The 20323-nt window shown below is 38.6% G+C and overlaps 1 protein-coding gene across 1 annotated transcript; it reads left to right on the forward strand.

Moving 5' to 3' along the window:
• The first annotated feature begins 14067 nt into the window (after positions 1-14067).
• Positions 14068-20069, forward strand: LOC110706270 (UPF0161 protein At3g09310-like). Its single transcript, XM_021884165.1, has 5 exons — positions 14068-14193; positions 15221-15430; positions 15548-15683; positions 15816-15956; positions 18241-20069. The coding sequence occupies exons 1-5, from the start codon at positions 14068-14070 to the stop codon at positions 18306-18308; spliced, it is 681 nt and encodes a 226-aa protein (XP_021739857.1). The 3' UTR covers positions 18309-20069.
• The last annotated feature ends 254 nt before the right edge of the window (positions 20070-20323 follow it).

Raw genomic sequence — 20323 nt, forward strand, 5'->3', positions numbered from 1 at the left:
GGCGTCCGGTTCCAGTCTCGAAATTGTAACTCTCCCGCAAGACATCAGAAAACCCCGAAACAACTGTATTATGTGCTGCAGCACCTACGGCCCTGTCCAGAATGTTAGGATTCCAAGTCAAGAGAGAAGGATGTTTGGATTTGTTACCTTTGTTTACCCAGAAACAGTTCGGAAGATCTTGGCCAAGGGGAGCCCGCATTTTGTTTGTGGTGCTCGTGTTCTTGTGAAACCATACAGGGAAAAGTCAAGGCTTGTTGACAGGTAGTGTGCTTTAGTGTTCTTCATTGGTAGTTTATTTTGATCTATGACAATTTCTGCCCCTAATAATATACCACATTATTCTTGTAAATCATCTAAACCTATTTAATCATTGATTAAAAATCCTTGAAAAGTGTTATCTATTATTATGTATGGACGTATTATCAATTGATTTAGCTCTTATATATATCTTTGATAACGCGATAATTAAATGATCACTCATACTCATCTGTCAATGTCAATAACATAATTTTGCTCATAAGATACAATCATATAAGCTTTGTACTTTCTCATCGAAAAATATCTCAGGACTCAGCTGTTGACACCAAAATTGTAGCTTTTCCATTTTGAAATTGATATTTAAGGAGGAATTTTTTTAGGTTTCCAATTGTTGTTCTGCACTAATTGAGTGTATATGTACAACATACATAGAAGGGTTATTTTCTCCCTATTCCACATTGGACTCCCTGAAGTTAGTGGAAATCTGATATTGATAAAGAAAAAGTTGGTATGTCTTAGAACAACCACATCCTAGTATTTCTATAGTATAAAATTTTATTCAAGAAAATTCATTTGATCTTTTAGAAATTGTCTATTGGTTTTATAAATAGATTTCTCTGTGCTGTTATATAGCTCATTGTAGAAGATGCTAATGTTGAGAATAAAATGGGGCCTCGGTTAGTAAGTTTTAAAGTCTATATGCAAGTTTCGAACTGGTTGTCAAATGCCTTATGTAGGAAAGACCTTCGAACACCTTTTCTTTGATTTATGGCTTTGTGTAGGCTATAGAGTGCTTTGGTTGTCACAATAAAGAGGTCCAATTCCTGATGATGTACCCTCTGTTGAAACTTCCTCTTTGATTGTTGACCTGTTGTAAAGAGATTTTAAGTATGCTCATTGGAGTGAATGACTTTTTGTGGAGCTTTGAATTATTACATGATCAAGTAGTATCCTGACAACTCTGACCAAATAAATACAAGGCTTAAATTGGATAAATTCGCAATTTAAGTGATGCGTCTTTGGTGTTATTATTTTGGCTAATTTAGTGGCCTTCATTGTGCTGTGGAACATAATTCTATACTCTGCTTCCATCTCATAGTAGTTTGACCAAAAAAAATATAATCAAGTGATGTGTCTTTGGAAGAGGAAGGCCAGAGGCTCAATGTGAACAACTGAACATATTAGGCTTGAAGAGCTATATGAATTGATGCTTTCAGAATAGTACCTTGATATGAAGTGTTTTGAGTATTAAGATACTCCAGGCTTGAGCACTTGCTGGAATGAAATTAATTGGGACATTGTACGGTCTTCAATATTTATTGAGTGTTCAGCTGCAATAGGCAAGTCAGCTCTGGTACGTGTCATAAAGTTAAGATTATTAACTAGTAAGTTTGTCAGCATCCTATACGCAAAATGTAACAGGAAAAAAAAGAAGCTTCCCTTCATTTTTTTTTTGGCAGTTTTCTGTATTGGTGTGAAGGAGTAAAAACACTTTTAGGAGAAGACTGGCATATATTCCTTGATCAAATTAGTCCGACTGATGCTGTTGGAGCCAGTAACAAATATCTCATCCACAGAGATAGCTGTAAACTATTTATGCAAAGAATATGAATTTTATCTTGAGGCTTGATTTAACTATTATGAATACTTAGTGAGCTTTTAAATCTTCTCCTTTGGATCAATACCTTCTAGCCCTTATAGTTTCATCTCTGGTATTTTTATCGGTAGGAGCTGAGGCTTTTCATATGGAGATTTAGAGAGAGATAGTCTCATTTCAGTTACGGTTGTTAATTTGGTTGAAACTTCAATTTCCTAACTTTTTCTAAATCCAATATCGAGTTTCATATATTGTCTACTTTGTTGACAACATATCTTTATGCTTTTCTTTATCCAGATAGTACCATTTGGTCCCACTAAGAAAAAGAAGAAGAAAAAGGTTGTCATTCAAGATCCTGCTGATGAACCTCTGGATAAATTGGCTGAGAAAACAGAAAACTTGTCAGGTATGTGTCTGCCTTTCCTGTGACAGTTGTGTAAGATGCTGTCTTGTCTTTTCAATAGTACTGCTAGTGTTTTTAGGTGCTTAAAAAGCTTAAGATTCTCTATAGCCTAAAGGGTTTTTAGGTGTTTAAAGTGATATATTCACAATGCTTCGTGTTTTTAGTTTGACCAGAGTTACTTGTTCTTGTATTGTGATGAAATTGCTTCGTGTTCACAGGATCAGGAAGGCAAGGAAGCTACTACTGTAGACGAGACTTTTCATAAAGCTCTGGAATACGGGCTTCCTACTCGATTTCCATTTTTCACAATATATAGTCCTATTATGTATATGTGTAATATTACAAGTTATTGAAGAAAATATATGTGTTTTATGTATATTATGATTATATATAAGTATATGGTACAATTTAAGTGAAAAAAAAATGCAAAAAAAAAAAAATTTGTATTATTTTTTTAGGCATTATTGGCACCGGTTTTAAAAAGAACCGATGATAAAAGTTTTTTTTATAATTTTTTTTGGGGACTTTTGGCACCAGTTCTAAGTATTAACCGGTGCCTATTGGGGGACTTTTGGCACCGGTTCTAAGCCCTAACCGGTGCCTATTGTACTGAAATAAAAAAAAAACGCGCCATGGGTAATTGGCACCGGTTAACCGGTGCCAAAGAGTGTATTTCGCACCGGTTAACTGGTGCCAAATTAAGTAGTTAGCACCGGTTAACCGGTGCCAAATGCTTTAGTTGGCACTAGTTTTGAACCGGTGCCAAATTTTCATGGATTTGGCATCCCTCAAATCCCCAACGGTTCAAAACCGATGCCAAAGGGGGGGTTTGAACCGGTGCCTTTTTATCTTTTTCGTCTAGTGACTCTTCAACAACCAAGAACTTGACAACCATGTGGCGTCCTTCCCCCTTCTCCCCTAGCCGGATGGGTAGGTCAATCCTCCCCACCGGATGCACCACTCCACCCCCAAAACCAACTAAGGGGTGAGAAACTTTGTACATACTGCTAGGCTTGTACTTGAGATTTGTCAAGCACTTGTAGCTGATAAGGTCAGACGAGCTGCCGGTGTCGATAAGGATCCGGCCTACTCTTTGGTTGGCCACCTTGCATTCAATGACTATGGGGTCATCATGTGGCCGCCTGACCTTGCCCTTGTCTTTCTCAGTGATGATGACCTCGGGAAAGGTGTATTTTGATGTCTGGCCCTCATCAACTGAGTTGATATCTAACCGCCTGATGTAGTCCTTGGTGCCCTGGATGGTTGGACCCCCTCCAGCAAAGCCGCCTGCTATTGTATATATCGGCTCTTCATCAGTGTCCGAGCTAATAGCTAGTTGGGCTGCCTTTTTGGACGACTGTCCATTGTTTGTTTTTAGGGTCACCTTGGACTTCAGGATTTAGGACTTCAGCACCCCTTTATCAGCCAGACGGTCCAACAACCGTTTGAGGCTATAACAGTCGTTGGTGTCATGGCCTATGTCCTCATGGAAATGACAGTATTTGTTCTTGTTCCGATTTTTGACGGAACCCTTCATTGCAGCTGGTTTGTCAATAGTCACCCGGTCTTTGATCTACATGAGGATGGAGTAGCAGTCCTTGTTAAACTCGTACTTGGGAACATACGGTTTAAACTCTTTTTCCTTCCTCTTTTTCTGGGATGGCTGCTCAGAGTCATTTGCCACCCAGACTTCTTTTCTCTTCTTGCTCTCTTCTTGTTTAGCTGGCTGAGCAGACCGACTCTCTTTTTTGTCAGACTTTTTAGAGTCTGACTGATTACTGATGGCACAAAGCTTAGTTGCTTGTATATAGGCTTCCGCCTCCATCAGGGATTCTTGGAGGGTAGCAACCCTCTTCCTGACGAGATCGAACTTAAAGGTCGATCCGTCTTTCAGACCTTTGAAGAAGTCTGTGTAAGCCACTTCGTCAGACAGCCCTTGAATCTGAATTCTCATCAGATTGAACCGCCTGACATAGGAACTTAGCCCTTCTCTATCTCCCTGCTGTATGGCACCCAAGTCCAGACTTGTTTTCTTAGCAATGATGTTCATAGAGAAGTTAGAAGCAAACAAGTACGCAAGCGTCTTGAAGCTATTGATGCAGGCGACTGGCAAGTTACCAAACCATCGTTGGGCAATGCCCTTTAGTGTAGCCAGGAAGCAACGACACCAGGTGGCATCATCCAACCCCTGTAAGTACCGAGGTTGGTGTAGGCCATCAGGTGATCTTCAAGGTTGGTGGTACCATCATAAGTACCTACCAACACATTCTTAACCTTGGAAGGTTGTTCCCCAAGTTTGAGCAGACGAAACTACCAGTCCAAAGGTTGGACATTCTGTGCCGCCTGACCCCCAAAGAGAGCCGGCTGCATATATTGTTGCCCATACGGCATGTATGGCTGTTGAGGCACATACGGAGCCGAATGGATTATCTGAGGGCCAGAGTGGACGGACAGGCCGCCTGACTGACCCTCTTAGTTTGATTGCGAATACCTCATTGTGGTATTCTGCAAGCTGTCTAAGTAAGTCGACGTTGAAGCCGACTCAGACATTTGTTGGTTTTTCTTCAGCTGGATTAACATCCGGGCATTAGAATAAGTCTTTTTTTATCCATCCGGCTGAACATGTCGGATGGCCTTCCTCTTCCCTATTTCAGGAAATTGGATCTTAAACAAATCAATCAAGGGTCGGCCCTCATATTTTGGTTTAGGATGCGGAGTAGGTACATGGTCCTTGACTGGCTTTTTCTTCTTGGCCGACTGACCCCTGTTGGAGCCAGCCGTCTTCTTGTTGATAAAATCCTTGATTTCCCCTTTGAAACTTGTCATGAATTTCATGAGTTTGTCTCTAGTAATTGAGGCTGCGCCTTTTGCCGCCCGGGGTTGTCCAGACGGCTGTTTGATTGTCTCACTTGGACCAGCTTGATATTTGCCCCGTTCCCTTGCTTCCATGGGACGAGTGCGCCTAGTTTTGAGTGGCCCGTCTGGGGCCACATAAGTTTCGACCTCTAAGTCGTCACCACTACTGTCTTGGTCTGTATAAACCTTAAAGTCGGCTATAAGCCGTTTCTCATTAGGAGGCGGTACAGGTTCTTGTAAAGCCATCTTAGAAGTATTCTCCCCACAGACGGCGCCAAATGTTTCGAGGTTTTCTGTGTCCCTCGGGAGAGTTACAACACCAAGACTTGATTCTGAGCGCATGTACCTGCAAAACAACGGAGACTCCGGTTGGGTGGAGTTCCGCCTCCGACGATCAAGTTAGAACGTGTTCGGATGATGTAAAAAGTGCGGAAAGTAAAGTATCTTCTCGGATTCCGAGATCAGGAGTAAATATCTGCAATTAATGATTGCTCTGTTTTTTAAGAATATTTTGTGAATATGTCCCCAGGTGGGAACATCTCCCCATTTATAGGGTCTTGTGGTGCGCGCCGTCATTCCTAGGTTACGGAAACCTAGGAATGATGGGCTATTCCGGGAATTGGGCCAGAAAGGTTGTCTTTTTCCCAATGATTGGGGATGCCACGTGTCAGCAGAAGATTGGTTCATTTTGAACCTATCAAATGGTGACACGTGTCACCAATGTGTTGGGCCACGTGGTCTTGGGTAATTTTGCCCAAAACAATACCAATTTGTCGCCACTTACTAACTTTTATACCAATATGTCGCCGACGATAATTTTTATACCAATATATCATAAGGGTGCTAATTTTTATACAAATATGGTTAATTGGCGAAAACTAACGAGCACCCCCGGAGCATTAGATAAGAGAACTAAATGTGAAAATATTAAAGTAAAATTAACATTACACCGATGAACGTGTGACTTTGTCATGCATTTCGAACTCAAATACTATTTTAAGTAATATATTAATTAGTTATCTAACGCCTTGAGGCACTTGTTAACAAAATTCTTATATATTAAAATCAATTAAATTACCTAAATTATAGAAAAAATTGAAAATAATAATCCCACCTTTGCTCGATATGCTCAAAACGAGCCAACTTTTGCGTATCCTGGGAAAGAGCCCACACCTTTCACCACTATTTTCTCAAACTGAGCCTTTCACCGATTTTATAAGTTAGTGACCGGTTTTAGAAGGTGACTTGCCACATGTCACCTTCTAATTGGTCTATTTTTTTAAAAAAAATTTATAAATTAAATAAAACAAGAATAGTTATTTAAAAAAAATATCTCTCCAGCCTCCTCCTTCCCCCAGGCAGCCACTGCCATTGCCGCCCCTCCCCCCTTCGCCTACTGCCCCGCCTGAATGGCCACCCCCTCCCTGCTTGAAAGACCACCCACACCTAGGGGTGTACATAAACAGGACCGGACCTGAAAACCGACCTGAACCGGACCTGTTGGGACCGGACCTGATCCGGACCTGTAGATTCAGGTCCGGTCCCGGTCCTTGAAATTCAAGGTTTCCGGTTCCGGTCCGGATCAGGTCCAAAACCGGGGTTTTCAGGTCCGGACCTGAAACCCGGATTTTTTATATAATATATATATAAAAAAAATATAAAAGCCTAAAAAACCTAATACTTCAACTATTCAGCAACGCCTCTTCTCCTCTCACCTTTTCTCTTATCCTTTCTGATTCTCAGTATCCCCTCTTCCTCTCTAATTCTCAATCTCCCCTCTTCCTCTCTGATTCTCAATCTCACCCTTTCTTTCTGGTTCTCAACGACTCCTCTTCCTCTCCTCTTCTCTCTTCCTGGCTCCAGCATCGTGGGATTGGAGCACCGTCGTCCAACATCGAGGCCCCGTCGTCCACCATCTGCCGTCACCAGAGTTTGTTTATACTTTAGTTTTAGTTGAATATAGGTTAGTATGTAGATCTAGTTTTATTTTTCACATAATTTACGATTATAATTATCTTTTTTAATGAAATTGTAATGTAAAATTATAAATTTTGTAATTTAAGTTTGTAGATCTATTTTTTCGAAATTTCTGTATTTTTTTCTCGGATTTTCTGACAATTTATGTATAATTTGTTTTTTGCGATTTTTTTGTTCGTTTTTTTGTTTTTTGTTCGGATGTTGGATGTATGTGTGGAATCGATTTGGGTTTTTTTCTTTTTCTTTTGTTTTTCTGGGTTGTGGGTGCGGTGGATGCCTGACGGTGGGTTTTTTTTTCAATTTTTTTCGTTTTTCTGGGTTATGGGTGGGTATCAATGGGTCTGGGTTGTTGGGGTTATGGTGTCTGGGTTAAGGGGGTAATTTTTTCGTTTTTCTGGGTTATGGGTGGGTATCAATGGGTCTGGGTTGTTGGGGTTATGGTGTCTGGGTTAAGGGGGTTAAGGTGGTTAAGGGGTGAGTTGGGGTAGGTGGTAGAAGGAAAGAAGCTTGTGGTGGTGGGCTGTGCGTAGGGGTGTATGTATTAGTGGTGGTGGGTTGTTCGTAGGAGGTTGTTGATGATAGTTTTTAGTCAAAACTTTGGCTTGAATAAAGAAAAAAAAAAAGGGAAAATACAAATTCAGGTCTGTTCAGGTCTAAACCCGGACCGAACCTGAATTTTCAGGTCTGACCCGAAACCGGACCTGTTGATTCAGGTCCGGTCTCCGGTCCTCAAAATTCTCTAATTCAGGTCCCCGGTCCAAACAGGTCCGGTCCAGGTCCGGTCCGGTTTTGGACCGGTGTACACCCCTACCCACACCCCTTCTCCGCCCCCGCCTTCAATTCCCCGGCAGCTACTCCCAGCGAGTTTCACTCACCCGAGTCTCCAACAACTTTCTCTCTCCTACAACAACCTCACACCAGTTGAGATACCCACTGGACTCGGAACTGTCGGAAGTGAGTCAATATTGATAGCGATTGACCTGAATAACAGCGACTTGAGTGGGCTATTGTTGGGTTTCATGGGCCTAATGACAAAACTCTCAGCTTTATTTCTCGAGAATAACACATTCATGGGAATGATACCAACCCAATATGCATTCATAGCGTTTTGGCCACAGCCTGAAATCGCCCCATTTCAGCTGCTATTATTGGCTGGGTAGGGGGTGGGGTTTTTAGGGAAGGGATTTTAAAGCACGGTGTGTACAATTATAATAGAGATTCAATTATAGCACATGAACATGATAAATCATTGTATAATTCAAAGTAATAAAACGTTATTATAAGCTATTAAGATATACTTTTTCTCGTTTTTTTACTTGCAATATTTTTCTTTTGACGCTAACCGGTGCATTATTTCATTCGTTAATATCTTTAATTATCAATATGTAAAAATTCTAAACATTTAATATTAAACAAGTATCAGTCGAGACTAATCTAACAACATATCACATGACTATATTTTTGCTTAGCTATAAATCATAAAAGCTAGTCAAATTGGAAAATATAAATAGTGTAAAAGTCAATTTGATAAGTAAAAAATAAAAAAAAAATCACGGAGGAAGTACTAACTATAAGATAAAACCTGAATTTTTTTTTAATAAAATCCAAAACAATTTACATTTATAAATATTGTAAAGTAAAAATATAGGAGCACCTCAGTACCATTTACATACTTTCCCTTATTACCCTCCTTTCACGTGATGCATGAGGTATTTACTTTTTTATTTTTTATAGAAATACTTTTAAAAAAAAATCATCACTAGGGATATGCACTTGCATACCCTTGGTGTGCATTGCATCCGCCACTGGGTGTTTGGACTTTGGATGGGGTTTTCAAGGTGGATGGGTGGTTTCCGAGGTGGATGGTAGGGTTTTTGGGGTGGATCGTGGGGTTTTCGAGGTAGAAGTGTTAGGAAGGTGGGTGGGGCTGTCATTGAAGGTGGTGTGTTGTGGTGGTTAGGTGGGATGAGAGAGATTGAAGGAAAATATTATTTAAAAAAAAATCGGTTGAACATGTACTAGGTAAAAAGGCTTGTTTTGAGAATATAGGAGTGAAAGGTAGGCTTATTCCCAAATTATAAAAGATTGGCTCGTTTTGAGTAGATGGAGCAAAGGTGAGATTATTCTTTCCAATTTTTCCTAAATTATATATTTCCTCCATTACGTATTATCTGCAACATTTGCCATTTTGGGATGTTACAAGTTATGTGCAACAAAAAAAAAATTTCCTTATATAGTAAAATTTTTTAAGAAAATTTACTAAAAGACCCTTACTTCAATCCAATTAACACATTAACTACATGTTATTAACTTATTAACCTAACTTAATTAACCCTCAATAATAACACTAACACATATTCTCTCTCCTCCCTCACAACCAGATCCACCACCCACACCACCATATTCTCTCTCCTCTCTCTCAAGCTACCCTCACCTCCACTCTCCTTTCTCTAACAACCACCACTCCACCACCACCCTATTTTCTCTCTCCTCTCTTTCAAGCCACCCTCACCACCAATCTTCTCTCTCTTCTATCACAACCACCACAACACCACCACCATAAGATCTAGTCGCCGCCACTTCCTCCTCCATTAAAGTCACTGCCGCCACTTCCTCCTCCATTAAAGTCATCGCCGCCACTTCCTCTTCCATTAACGCTTCAAGTTGAGGTTTTTATGGTCAAATATAACCATGAAAACTCTAGATATAGAATTTTCATGGTCAAATTTGACCAAATAAACCCCAAATTAGCAATGAGGAGGTAATACTTTCCAAATTTAAGTTTTTTTCTTCATATTTTAGGGTGGTTGGTGGTGATTTTGGGGAGAGGGGAGGTAGGTGGGTGGTTGTGGATTTCAGGCAGAGGGGAGGGCGAGTGGGTGGTTGTGGGTTTCGGTGAGTGGGAGACGGTGGGTGGTTGACTGGGTGGGAGAGGGGAGGGGCGAGGGTGTTTACGAGGTTGCGGGTTTTAGGTTTGGTGGTTACGCCTGGTCGGTTTTGGGTGGTTGTGGGTCTGGTCGATTTTGGGTGGTTGTGGGTCTGGTAGATCTTAGGTGGTTGCTGCGTTTCGGGGATTATGGTGGCAGCAGCAAGGTGGATTTTGGGGGTTTCTGGTGGTGGTGTTGGTGTTCTGGTGCTATGGTGTTGGTGGTGAGAGAGTGGTTACAAGATGGGTGGTTACGGTGGTGAGAAAGTGGTTACGGCATGGGTGACTGGTGGTTGACTGGTGTTGGTGGTGTACTGGTTGTGTTCTGGTGGTGTTGATGGTGTACTGGTGGTATTGGTGGTGTACTGGTGGTGTTTGGGAGAGGATGGCAGTTGGTAGTGGTGGCCCTTGAATAATTAATTATCCCTCTTTCTTTCTCCTATCCTTAATCACACACCCTTCAATTTGTTAATCAACCATTAACAAATTTTGTTTCGGGAAACGTGCAACAAGGTTTGTTGCAGATAATACGTAACGGAGGAAGTACTTATCAAGATAGTACTCCCTCCGTGTTTTAATAAGTGTTACACTTACCAAATCCGACCGTATTTTAATAAATGTTACATTTTTTTGGGCAAAAAACTACATTTTAATATTATATTTTTCTCTCTCATATCCCTACACAAACCCAATATTACTTTTTTTTTTCTTTATTATTTCTTTCCTATCACATTCATTACTTTACAATAAACTATTAATTCCACTATCTTTCTTTTATATTTTTTTTAATACTTTAACTACCCCACTTACCTCTTATTTTATTTAAGTCAATTAAATTGCCTAAAACAGTGTGTCGGTTAAAGTGTAACACTTATCAAAACACAAAAAAAGTATAACTTAAAAAAAATACGGAGGAAACACTAGGTATGTACCTAAAACTACTCTTTACTTTAATTTGGTAATGTTAAGATAGAATATATCTTATTATATGATAGGAATATAGAATATATTTTGTGATCTTGTGATATTATCTTGTGAGGAGAATTATTCCCCAAATCATATACTTTGTATAAATATTCCATAACATTGAATGAGAAGATTGAGAATTGTGCTTAATTTGACATGGTATCAGAGCCAAGTTTAAAACCCTATTTTTTATTTTGCCGTGTGAGATCAATCTATATTACGACTTGATAAATTTCTTTATGTTCCTCAATTAACTTGGAATTTAATATCTGTAACTCAATTGAGTGATGAGTCTAAGTGTGTGATGCAATTTACTAACAAAATATGTGTTATACATGACCTTCAGACGAGGAGGGTGATTGGTGTGGCTGAACGTGAAGATGGACTGTACCTTTTCCATGGTGTTCCTCAAGTGAAGGTTCTAGCAATGGATGGAGAGTCTTTGTTCGATCTATGGCATCGACGGATGGGTCACCCTTCGGAGACGGTGTTGAAGATGATTCCGATTGTGAGTAGTTCTTCTAGGAGACATAATAATAAAGCATGTGATATTTGTCCTCTTGCTTAACAATGTAGATGTAGTTTTCCAATTAGTGAGAATAATGCTAGTCGTATATTCGAACTTATTCGTATAGATTTGTGGGGTTTGTATAAAACACCTTTTTCTTGTGGAGCACATTATTTTTTAAAAATAGTTGATGATTTTTCTAGAGGAGTTTGGATTTATTTATTTATTGAAAAATGAAACCGATGTTGAAAAGATGTTCTTGAGTTTTATTGCTATGATTAAATGTCAATTTGACCAAGTGGTTAAAATTGTTAGAAGTGATAATGGTACGGAGTTTAACTCCTTGCGTGATTACTTTTGTAAAAATGGCATAATATTTGAGACATCGTGTGTGGAAACACCACAACAAAATGGGAGAGTCGAGAAGAAACATCAACATATATTAAATGTGGCAAGAGCATTGAGATTCCAAGGAAATTTGCCATTGAAGAAGTTTTGGGGAGAGTGTGTTTTATCGGCTTGTCATTTGATAAATAGAACCCCCACACCTTTGCTTGGAAATAAAACCCCGTTTGAAATTTTGTTCAATAAACCACCTTCTTATGACTATATTTGTGTTTTTGGTTGTCTGTGCTATGCTCATAATCAAAGGAGTAAGGGTGATAAATTTGCTAGTCGAAGTAGAAAGTGTGTTTTTGGTGTATCCATTTGGGAATAAAGGTTGGAGAGTGTTTGATTTGGAAACCGAAGAAATTTTTGTTTCTCGAGATGTGCGGTTTTTTTAGACTATTTTCCCGTTTACTACCCCATTGTGTGAGGTTACATCTAGGGACAATTAACCATCCATGGTGGAATGATGAGTGGTTGTATGGGGGTGGAGATGTGCGTGGCAGAGAGGAGCCAAGGACAGTAAGCCCCGCAGCAGGGGGTTTAGACCACAGCACACCTGCGGAGGGGACTGCTGGCAGCCCAGCTAGTACTGTCCAGCCCGCTGGGAAGCCAGTAGGCGCTGACATGAGCAGCAAGCAGCAACCTGGGGATGCACAGCAGCGACATCAGCATGGAGCGTGTGAGGGGGGCTGGGTGTGTGCAGCAGTCGCAGCAGTATCGTGAGGGTGAAGGTGGTGCTAGTGTGCGTGAACATGGCAGTGGGGTTGAGGAGTTCGGAAAAGGGAAGCGACCAAAAATTCCATTGACAAAATTGCGAGATTATGTGACTCATACAATACGGAAAAATAGTCTATCCAACAAGGCTACACCTTCATCATCTTCCTTAGGTACTCCTTATCTCCTCACATATTTTGTTGATTGCTTGCGTTTTTCAGAAAAACATAGAAAGTACATTGCAGCTATAACAGCAGGTCATGAGCCTAAAATTTTTAAAGAGGCTATGAAGCATGCAGGGTGGAGAGATGCAATTGCCGCCAAGATTAGAGCTCTAGAAGAGCAAGGCACGTGGGTTCTTGAGAAGCTTCCGCATGGGAAGAAAGCTCTTGGAAGCAAGTGGGTGTTTACAGAGAAGTGAGATGAACATGTTAATCTACAAAGATTGAAGGCGAATTGGTAAACTTAGGCAACCATCAAGTTGAAGGTCTAGATTACAATGTGACCTTTGCTCCAGTGGCGAAGATGGTGACAGTTAGAACATTTATGGCAATTGTAGCTGTGAAAAATTGGGAAGTACATCAGATGGATGTGCACAATGCATTCTTGCATGGAGACCTAGAGGAAGAAATATACATGAAAATTCCTCCTGGTTTCAATAAAAACAATTCTAATTATGTGTGCAGGATGAAGAAATCATTGTATGGTCTAAAGCAGGCTCCTAGATGTTGGTTTGCTAAATTGACTGCAGCTTTGAAGATATATGGATTTAAACAATCCAACTCAGATTATTCTTTGTTCACATTGACCAGAGAAAAATTGCAGTTGAATGTGTTAATCTATGTTGATGACTTGGTTGTTGCAGGGAATGATAAAAATGCCTTGTCGAAATTCAAGGCAAATTTGGGAAATTGTTTTAAGATGAAAGATTTGGGAGTGTTGAAATACTTCCTAGGCCTTGAGGTAGCTCAAAGCAAACAGGGGTTCTATATTTTTCAACGGAAATATTCCCTTGACATTATTTCCGAGACTGGATTATTAGGTGCTAAGCTTGCAGATTTCCCGATGGAACAACATCACAAGTTGGCCGTTGTAGAGGGGAGGATGTTGGAGGATGTCGAGAAGTATAGGAGGCTTGTTGGGCGCCTAATTTACCTATCTGTGACTCGACTAGATCTTGTGTTTTCTGTTCATATATTTGTCTCAGTTTATGCAGAGTTCGAGAGAAAAACATTGGGAAGCTGCACTTCGTGTAGTACGATATTTGAAGAAGAATCCGAGTCAAGGAATACTTCTTCAGTCAGATAGTGAATTGAGGCTTGAATGGTGGTTGCTTCTGATTGGGCGAGTTGCCCTTTGAATAGACAGTTGTTGACAGGTTGGTTTGTGTTGCTTGGTTTTCCCCGGTGTCCTGGAAAACTAAGAAGCAACATACTATTTCAAAATCATCTGCGGAAGCGGAATATAGGTCAATGGCGGCCGTGACATGTGAATTAAAGTGGTTGAAACAACTACTACGCGATTTGGGTGTGCAACATTCGCAGGGTATGAAATTACTTTGCGATAGTCAGTTAGCTTTGTTCATAGCTCAAAATCCGGTATTTCATGAGAGAACAAAACATATTGAAGTTGATATGCATATTGTGAGAGATGCAATTAAAGATGGTTTGATTTCACCTTCGTATGTTCCTACAAAGATGCAATTGGTGGACATATTTACGAAGGCGTTGGGATAGGCTCAGTTTGAGTTTCTACTTGACAAGTTGGGCATTCGAGATCAACATGCTCCAACTTGAGGGGATGTTAAGATAAAATATATCTTATTATATGAAAGGAATATAGAATATATTTTGTGATATTATCTTGTGACAAGAATTATTCCCCAAGTCATATACTTTGTATAAATATTCCATAACATTGAATGAGAAGATTGAGAATTTGTGCTTAAGTTGACAGGTAATTTAAATTTTAAACAGCTTACAGGCCTGACTTCAACAATATTAGGGGTCAATCCATGTTGCTCTCCGTAATTAACTTGACAAAAAAATCACAGGGCATTTTCGTCATTTGAAGTTAAAAATAGGGGTGTAATTGGAATTTCACGGAGAAGTGTTAAAGGCATACTTGTAAACGACAGTTTACTCGTCATAACGCAGTTTGTGTTCACACCTAGTACAACTCCATTAATGGAGATTGAAAGCTCACAAATAGGGGAAAGCTCATCTTCGATGGTGAACATTAATGGAGAAGGGAAATATCACTTACCCTCTGGGGTTAATCTTACCCTGAATTTCTCCATTTTTTATAGGGTTTTCATTTAATATGGCGGCGGAGCCGCCATTAATAACGGTATTGGTGTCGGTGTAAGGACGAGGAAGATGAAAGTGGGTACGATTGCGGGAAGAAAATGAAAATGGTGGATGATTTCTAGTTTGTAGGAGGAAGAAGTAGCTGGTGGTCACTTCTAATGGTGATTTGCAGGAGGAAGAAAAAGATCTAGGGTGGGTAGTTCCGTTTTAACTCCGTCAACAGTACAAGCTTTTAAATGGTCTGACGTGGCATAACAGTTTTGAACATATTAACATAAATGCCAATGAGATAAACAAAGAAGTTTATCACTGAGAGCAACCTGGGCTCTCTCCAATATTAGAATTTGATATTTGTTTCAGCAGAACAGAAAAAACGGCTGCTAATCTCTCTCTTACATACTTCCGCTCCCCACCTTCTTCTGATTTTTATCCTATTAATTTAAATTCATCTTGTCCTCCCAAATTCTCCAAACACATCAACAGTCACAGCCGCCAACTGCGCCATTACCCCACTTCATTATATTCTGTAAGTTCAATTTTCCCAACTTTATCAATCTTTGAATTCATGGCCTTTGATGAATTTCATTTAAAAACATTTTAATCTTTACAAATGGGTTTACTTTTAATTTTTAATAAACTACAGGTTAGTAGAAATCAGCGACAAATTTCTCCAATTTTTAACAAATTTGAGCCTGAGCCTGACTCAGAAGATGAAGATGAAGATGAAGTGCAAAGTACAGGAGTTAAAGCTGCGTTATCAATGCTCAAATTCTATAAAAGTGAGTATTACTATACTGATTTTTTTTTTTCTAGTTTAATTTCTTAAAAAATAATGACCAAGTTAATTATTTGATGTTTTAATTGAGATCTATATGTTGTTAGTAAGTATATTATTTTAATTTTGATGGCAGGAGAGATATCGCCATTGTTGCCAAAGAGTTGCCGTTATGTACCATCATGTAGTGAATATTCGATGATTGCTTACAAGAAATATGGAGTTGCTAAGGGCACTATATTGACTGCTTGGCGCCTTTGTCGTTGCAATCCGCTAGGTAAATTAATTTCTTTCGTTTTTTTTGGTGGATAATCTGTTATATTGGTTTAACTTGAATTACTCTCCGTTGTGTTCCACCCGGTCTGATATTGAAAAAATGTCGTAGATAGTGTAATTTGAACTAGTAATGTGTCAACTGAAGTCAGACAGAAGGAATACATGAGTGTGGCAAATTATCCTATTTAGCCCGGGAAATTCTTACAAAAGCTAAGTTAGTGCATGAGTCTTCCTGCCTCTTGTTCAGATGCTCTACACTTGGGATAAGACTATAGTGTTGAATTTAACTTCCTAATTTGGTCGTGCTTGATCGAGTAAATCACATTGTTTGGTTAAGATCATTGGCCAATAACAAAAGTACTATAATTGCTTTAGATAGGAGGTAACAGCAGCTTCTAGGCTTTTGAGAATATCGTTCTAAGTGGCATTTTATTGTCGGTAGCTCTGATTAGAGGTTTGTTGGCCGACTCCCATTGATGATTCATGTTGCCAGAGAGCCTGGGCTTTGACTGTGTTACTGATCCAAGTTTCTGTAATTATTCTCCCAGCTGATTTCTACCCTTATCTCTCCGAATCTACTTTCAACTCGTGTCAAATGCTTGATCGCATTTCAATATTATTGAAAGGGGTTTGTTTGTTACCTGTTTTTTCATGATTCTGGAGTTCATCGTATGGAATTTCGTCTTCATAATTTGAGGAGGTTGAGGAGTGTGCGAAAGTGCTGGTTTAGAGTGATTCAGAAAAGCCAATTATGCTAGTTAAAGAGTTGAAACCTAAGGGGGATATTTTTAGTAATCAAGGAATGGCAGTAATGGTTTTGAGAGATATATAAACGACTGCAGGATTCAATGCTGAATCCATCTCTTGTTGGAAGTTGCAAAACGTAATCATGATTAACTTATATCATAGAAATGATAGAAGGTAATTGTGGATCTTTTAACCTTTACTTATTAATCTGTGCTGTCAAGCTAGAGAAAACATATAAGCTCCTGACTTGTGTTCCCTTATGTTGTGATTTGACCAAAAAGTTGTAAATGGCGTTATTAAGAAGAGCCTTGTCGTCTGTTTACCTTAGAAATCTTTAGAAGGAATAGTCTGACTTAGATATAGGTCACCAAATCTAGCCAAAGAACTACAAAGCTATCAAGAAATTGTGCAAAGAGTATGATAAAATATCATCATGATGGTCCTTATATTAAAGATGACTGTATTGTTGGAGATGATCTTTCATAGGAGACAGATAAGGTTGAATTAATGGAGGAAGTATCGTAAATCTTCTTGGAATGCATAACTAAACCTCAAATGGAAGCTAATGTGAAGGACATGGCGGTACCTCAGAATATAGGCTAAGGATATTCCAACTCTTGTTTACACATTTGAGGAAAAGATATAATTGGTGCTCTTGCAGATAAAGTCAAGAGCAAGAGGATACAGTTTACCAATCATGTCTTTTTCACTAGTAGCTTTCCCTTGAAAAAAAAGTCAGGTTTATCACCCATATTCCACACCTTTGATAATAATTAGTCGTTACTCGTTAGTGAATGGAGTTTAGATTGGGAAAAATCCTATCAAAATGCTTGTTCCAAAATTGTGGGAAAGTTACTTGAAAATATATAATGGATGCTACAGAAGTTGAGGTTGCTGCGGATATTGGGTGCATTTCAAACCCCATAGGAGAGGTATACTTAGATTTGAAAGATGAAAGAGAGTGGGCTAGAAGATGCTTCAAGGCCAAAGGAATTCAATGGAGAGGTAGAGAGCCATGTTTCCTAAGAAATGAAAGAGGCTTTGCTAGAGATGGACAGGGAATGAATCAAAGAAATAGGAGTGTGTTTGTAAAGAATTCAGTACTCAAACTTGAACCAGCTAGTCTTCAAACTTTGCTAAGATAATGTGATCCCAAAGAGGTAAGATCGTTAATAAACCTGATGGCAAAATTGTATACAGGTCTAAGCTCCAAATTAGAAGAGGAAAATGGAGCGTAGTTATCTACACTTGGTGATAGTGGAATTCATCATTAAAAAGTACAATTCTTCAGTTTTTTTTGACAATATTCTTCAGAAATTGAAGTCTTAAATTATGCTATTAGCCTAACATTGCTCGAATTGTGTCCATACTAATGTTTATCATGCACTGGGAGGTGATCTGGTCCATAATAAGTCTTAAGATATTTCACTTTTACTCGCTATTTATTTTTGAAAGAAACTTTTTCTCGATATTTATGTCAATGGATTAAAACCAAGGAGCTAAAACTGTATAGTGACTAAAGGTGAGCTTTATTGAAGGTGGCTCAGGCTTTGATCCTCCAAGATGGTTTGGCGAGGAAAGGGTATCTGAGTCATCAGAGGAGTGAGAATTTTCCACGATCTTCATCCAATATAGGTATGTAATAAAAAAAAGCTTGAACTGTGGATATTGAGGCATGTATCCCTTTGAATCTATTGTTACTCAGACTTGGGTACTCATGTCCGACACAAGTAAGTGTCTAAGTTTCCGACTCGGCTATTTTGTGAAAAATTTATGTGATTTTGAAGTGTGCAAGTGTCATACCCATGTTTAAGTGTCTAGGGTCCGACACAGGTACTTGAGGTAAATTAAAGAGTCCGAGTAACACAGCTTTAAATTAAAGGAGAATACTTAAAAAGACAAGGTTTAGTGAGGGGCATTTCTTTTTTTAATTGAATATAGTCAGTTATTAAAATTTCAATTTATAGGTTAGAATCTTACAACTTTACGATTTATGATTCTACCCGATTTTACATATTTCTCTTAACTTGTAAAATTTTTACAAGTTTAAAACATGCCTACAAAGCTATCTATACTAATATATTAAAAGACATTTTTAAAAACATCGATGGCCACGTAGTCCCTTTTTTACTGCGCCATGTCACCTTCCAAACATTTCATGACGCCACATCATAATTCAAACAATCTTAACTATTACGCCATGTCACCTAAGAAACCAATATTATTTCATATAAAAACATAAGGATAAGGAGATTCGACTCCTCAACCTTTTATAACAAACATAAGTGTTTAACCATCTAAGCTAATTATCAATTATGTTATTCATATGTAAAATTTTTTATATAAATGCAAACCACAAGGTTAAATTAAAAAAAAAAACTCAAAGAAGGGTTATTCATCTCTAGTCCACCACAAGAAGAGTTGCATCAAGAATTTGAACAAGAGAATATGGGTGAACCACCTAGAATTGCATTGAAGGAGATAGGCATCCCGGGTGCTTGACAGGTTCTAGTCGTATCACCTGATCAAAAATAATTCCTAATTCCTCTAACTAAAGCATATAAGGAAGTAGGGTTGAATCCACATGGAAGCAATGTTCTCTATTTCTAATAAATTAATATAATATATTAATAACCAGAGTGATTTTATATGAATTATACTAAAGTAACTAATTAAACTAACGCGATTAAGAATTATAAGAATACCAATAAATCAAAGCTGAGGGTATATGTTCACCAATAAATAATACTTCGGGATGAAAGACAACAATAAATTCTCAATGCATCAATTCATCAGATCATAAAAAGCTTTCGCTACGTATCACAATCACAAAATTAATCTAGTGGTATTAAATCGCATCTCTCGAATCTTGATTTAACCATTTAAAAATTAATCTGCCTCTTGAACTAGGAAAAATTGCAAATAATAATACAACATTTGGCCCGTTCTTTTTTAATAATGCAACCTTTGGATTATACTCCCTCTCTCCCTATTTTTTTTGCCCCGTTTGATATAGCACGGTCTCCAAGACGCGTCTTAAAATGTCTATATCTTTATTTCAATACACGTAAAATTATAAAAACGTAATATTAATAAAGTATACAATGAGACGAATCTAACAAGACCACTCATGACTATATTATCTTTTATTGATTAACGGTAATTTATGCTCAAAGTTTTTAAAGTTTGACCCAAGAAATGGCAATGGGGCAAAAATAAAAGGACGGAGGGAGTACATGAATATTACAACCTTTGAGGGGTGTTCATTTTAAATAGGCAAAAACCGGTTAGTTACCTGTTTTACTGGTTACCTTGACACGTGTCATCATTTAATTGGTTTTGTTAATTTAATTTAACTTTTAAAAATTTATTTAATGTTTTTTAATTTTTAAAAGATATAAAATAATAAAAATTACTTTTATTATTATTATTATTATTGTAAAAAAAAACAAACCACTACCCTACCACCACCTTCCCCAATCCCCACCATCCTACCACCATTCCCTCTCCGTATCCCCTACACGCAACACCCCTCCCGCAGCCTAGAAACCGGCCGGCCGGCGTCGAACGCACCCACCGTCGGCCGACCTATCCTTTGTAACCCTGACCAGTCCGAAACTC

This window comes from Chenopodium quinoa, unplaced genomic scaffold, assembly GCF_001683475.1.
Source record: "Chenopodium quinoa cultivar QQ74 unplaced genomic scaffold, ASM168347v1, whole genome shotgun sequence".
NCBI classification, from domain to species: domain Eukaryota; kingdom Viridiplantae; phylum Streptophyta; class Magnoliopsida; order Caryophyllales; family Amaranthaceae; genus Chenopodium; species Chenopodium quinoa.

What these genes read in the sequence shown, in the direction of transcription:
- LOC110706270 (XM_021884165.1), top strand. Translation starts at nt 14,068, where the DNA reads ATGGCGGCCGTGACATGTGAATTAAAGTGGTTGAAACAACTACTACGC. An exon ending in ACCCCACTTCATTATATTCT is followed by an intron (nt 15,431 to 15,547) that starts GTAAGTTCAATT and finishes AATAAACTACAG; the next exon opens with GTTAGTAGAAATCAGCGACA. An exon ending in TTGTCGTTGCAATCCGCTAG is followed by an intron (nt 15,957 to 18,240) that starts GTAAATTAATTT and finishes GCTTTATTGAAG; the next exon opens with GTGGCTCAGGCTTTGATCCT.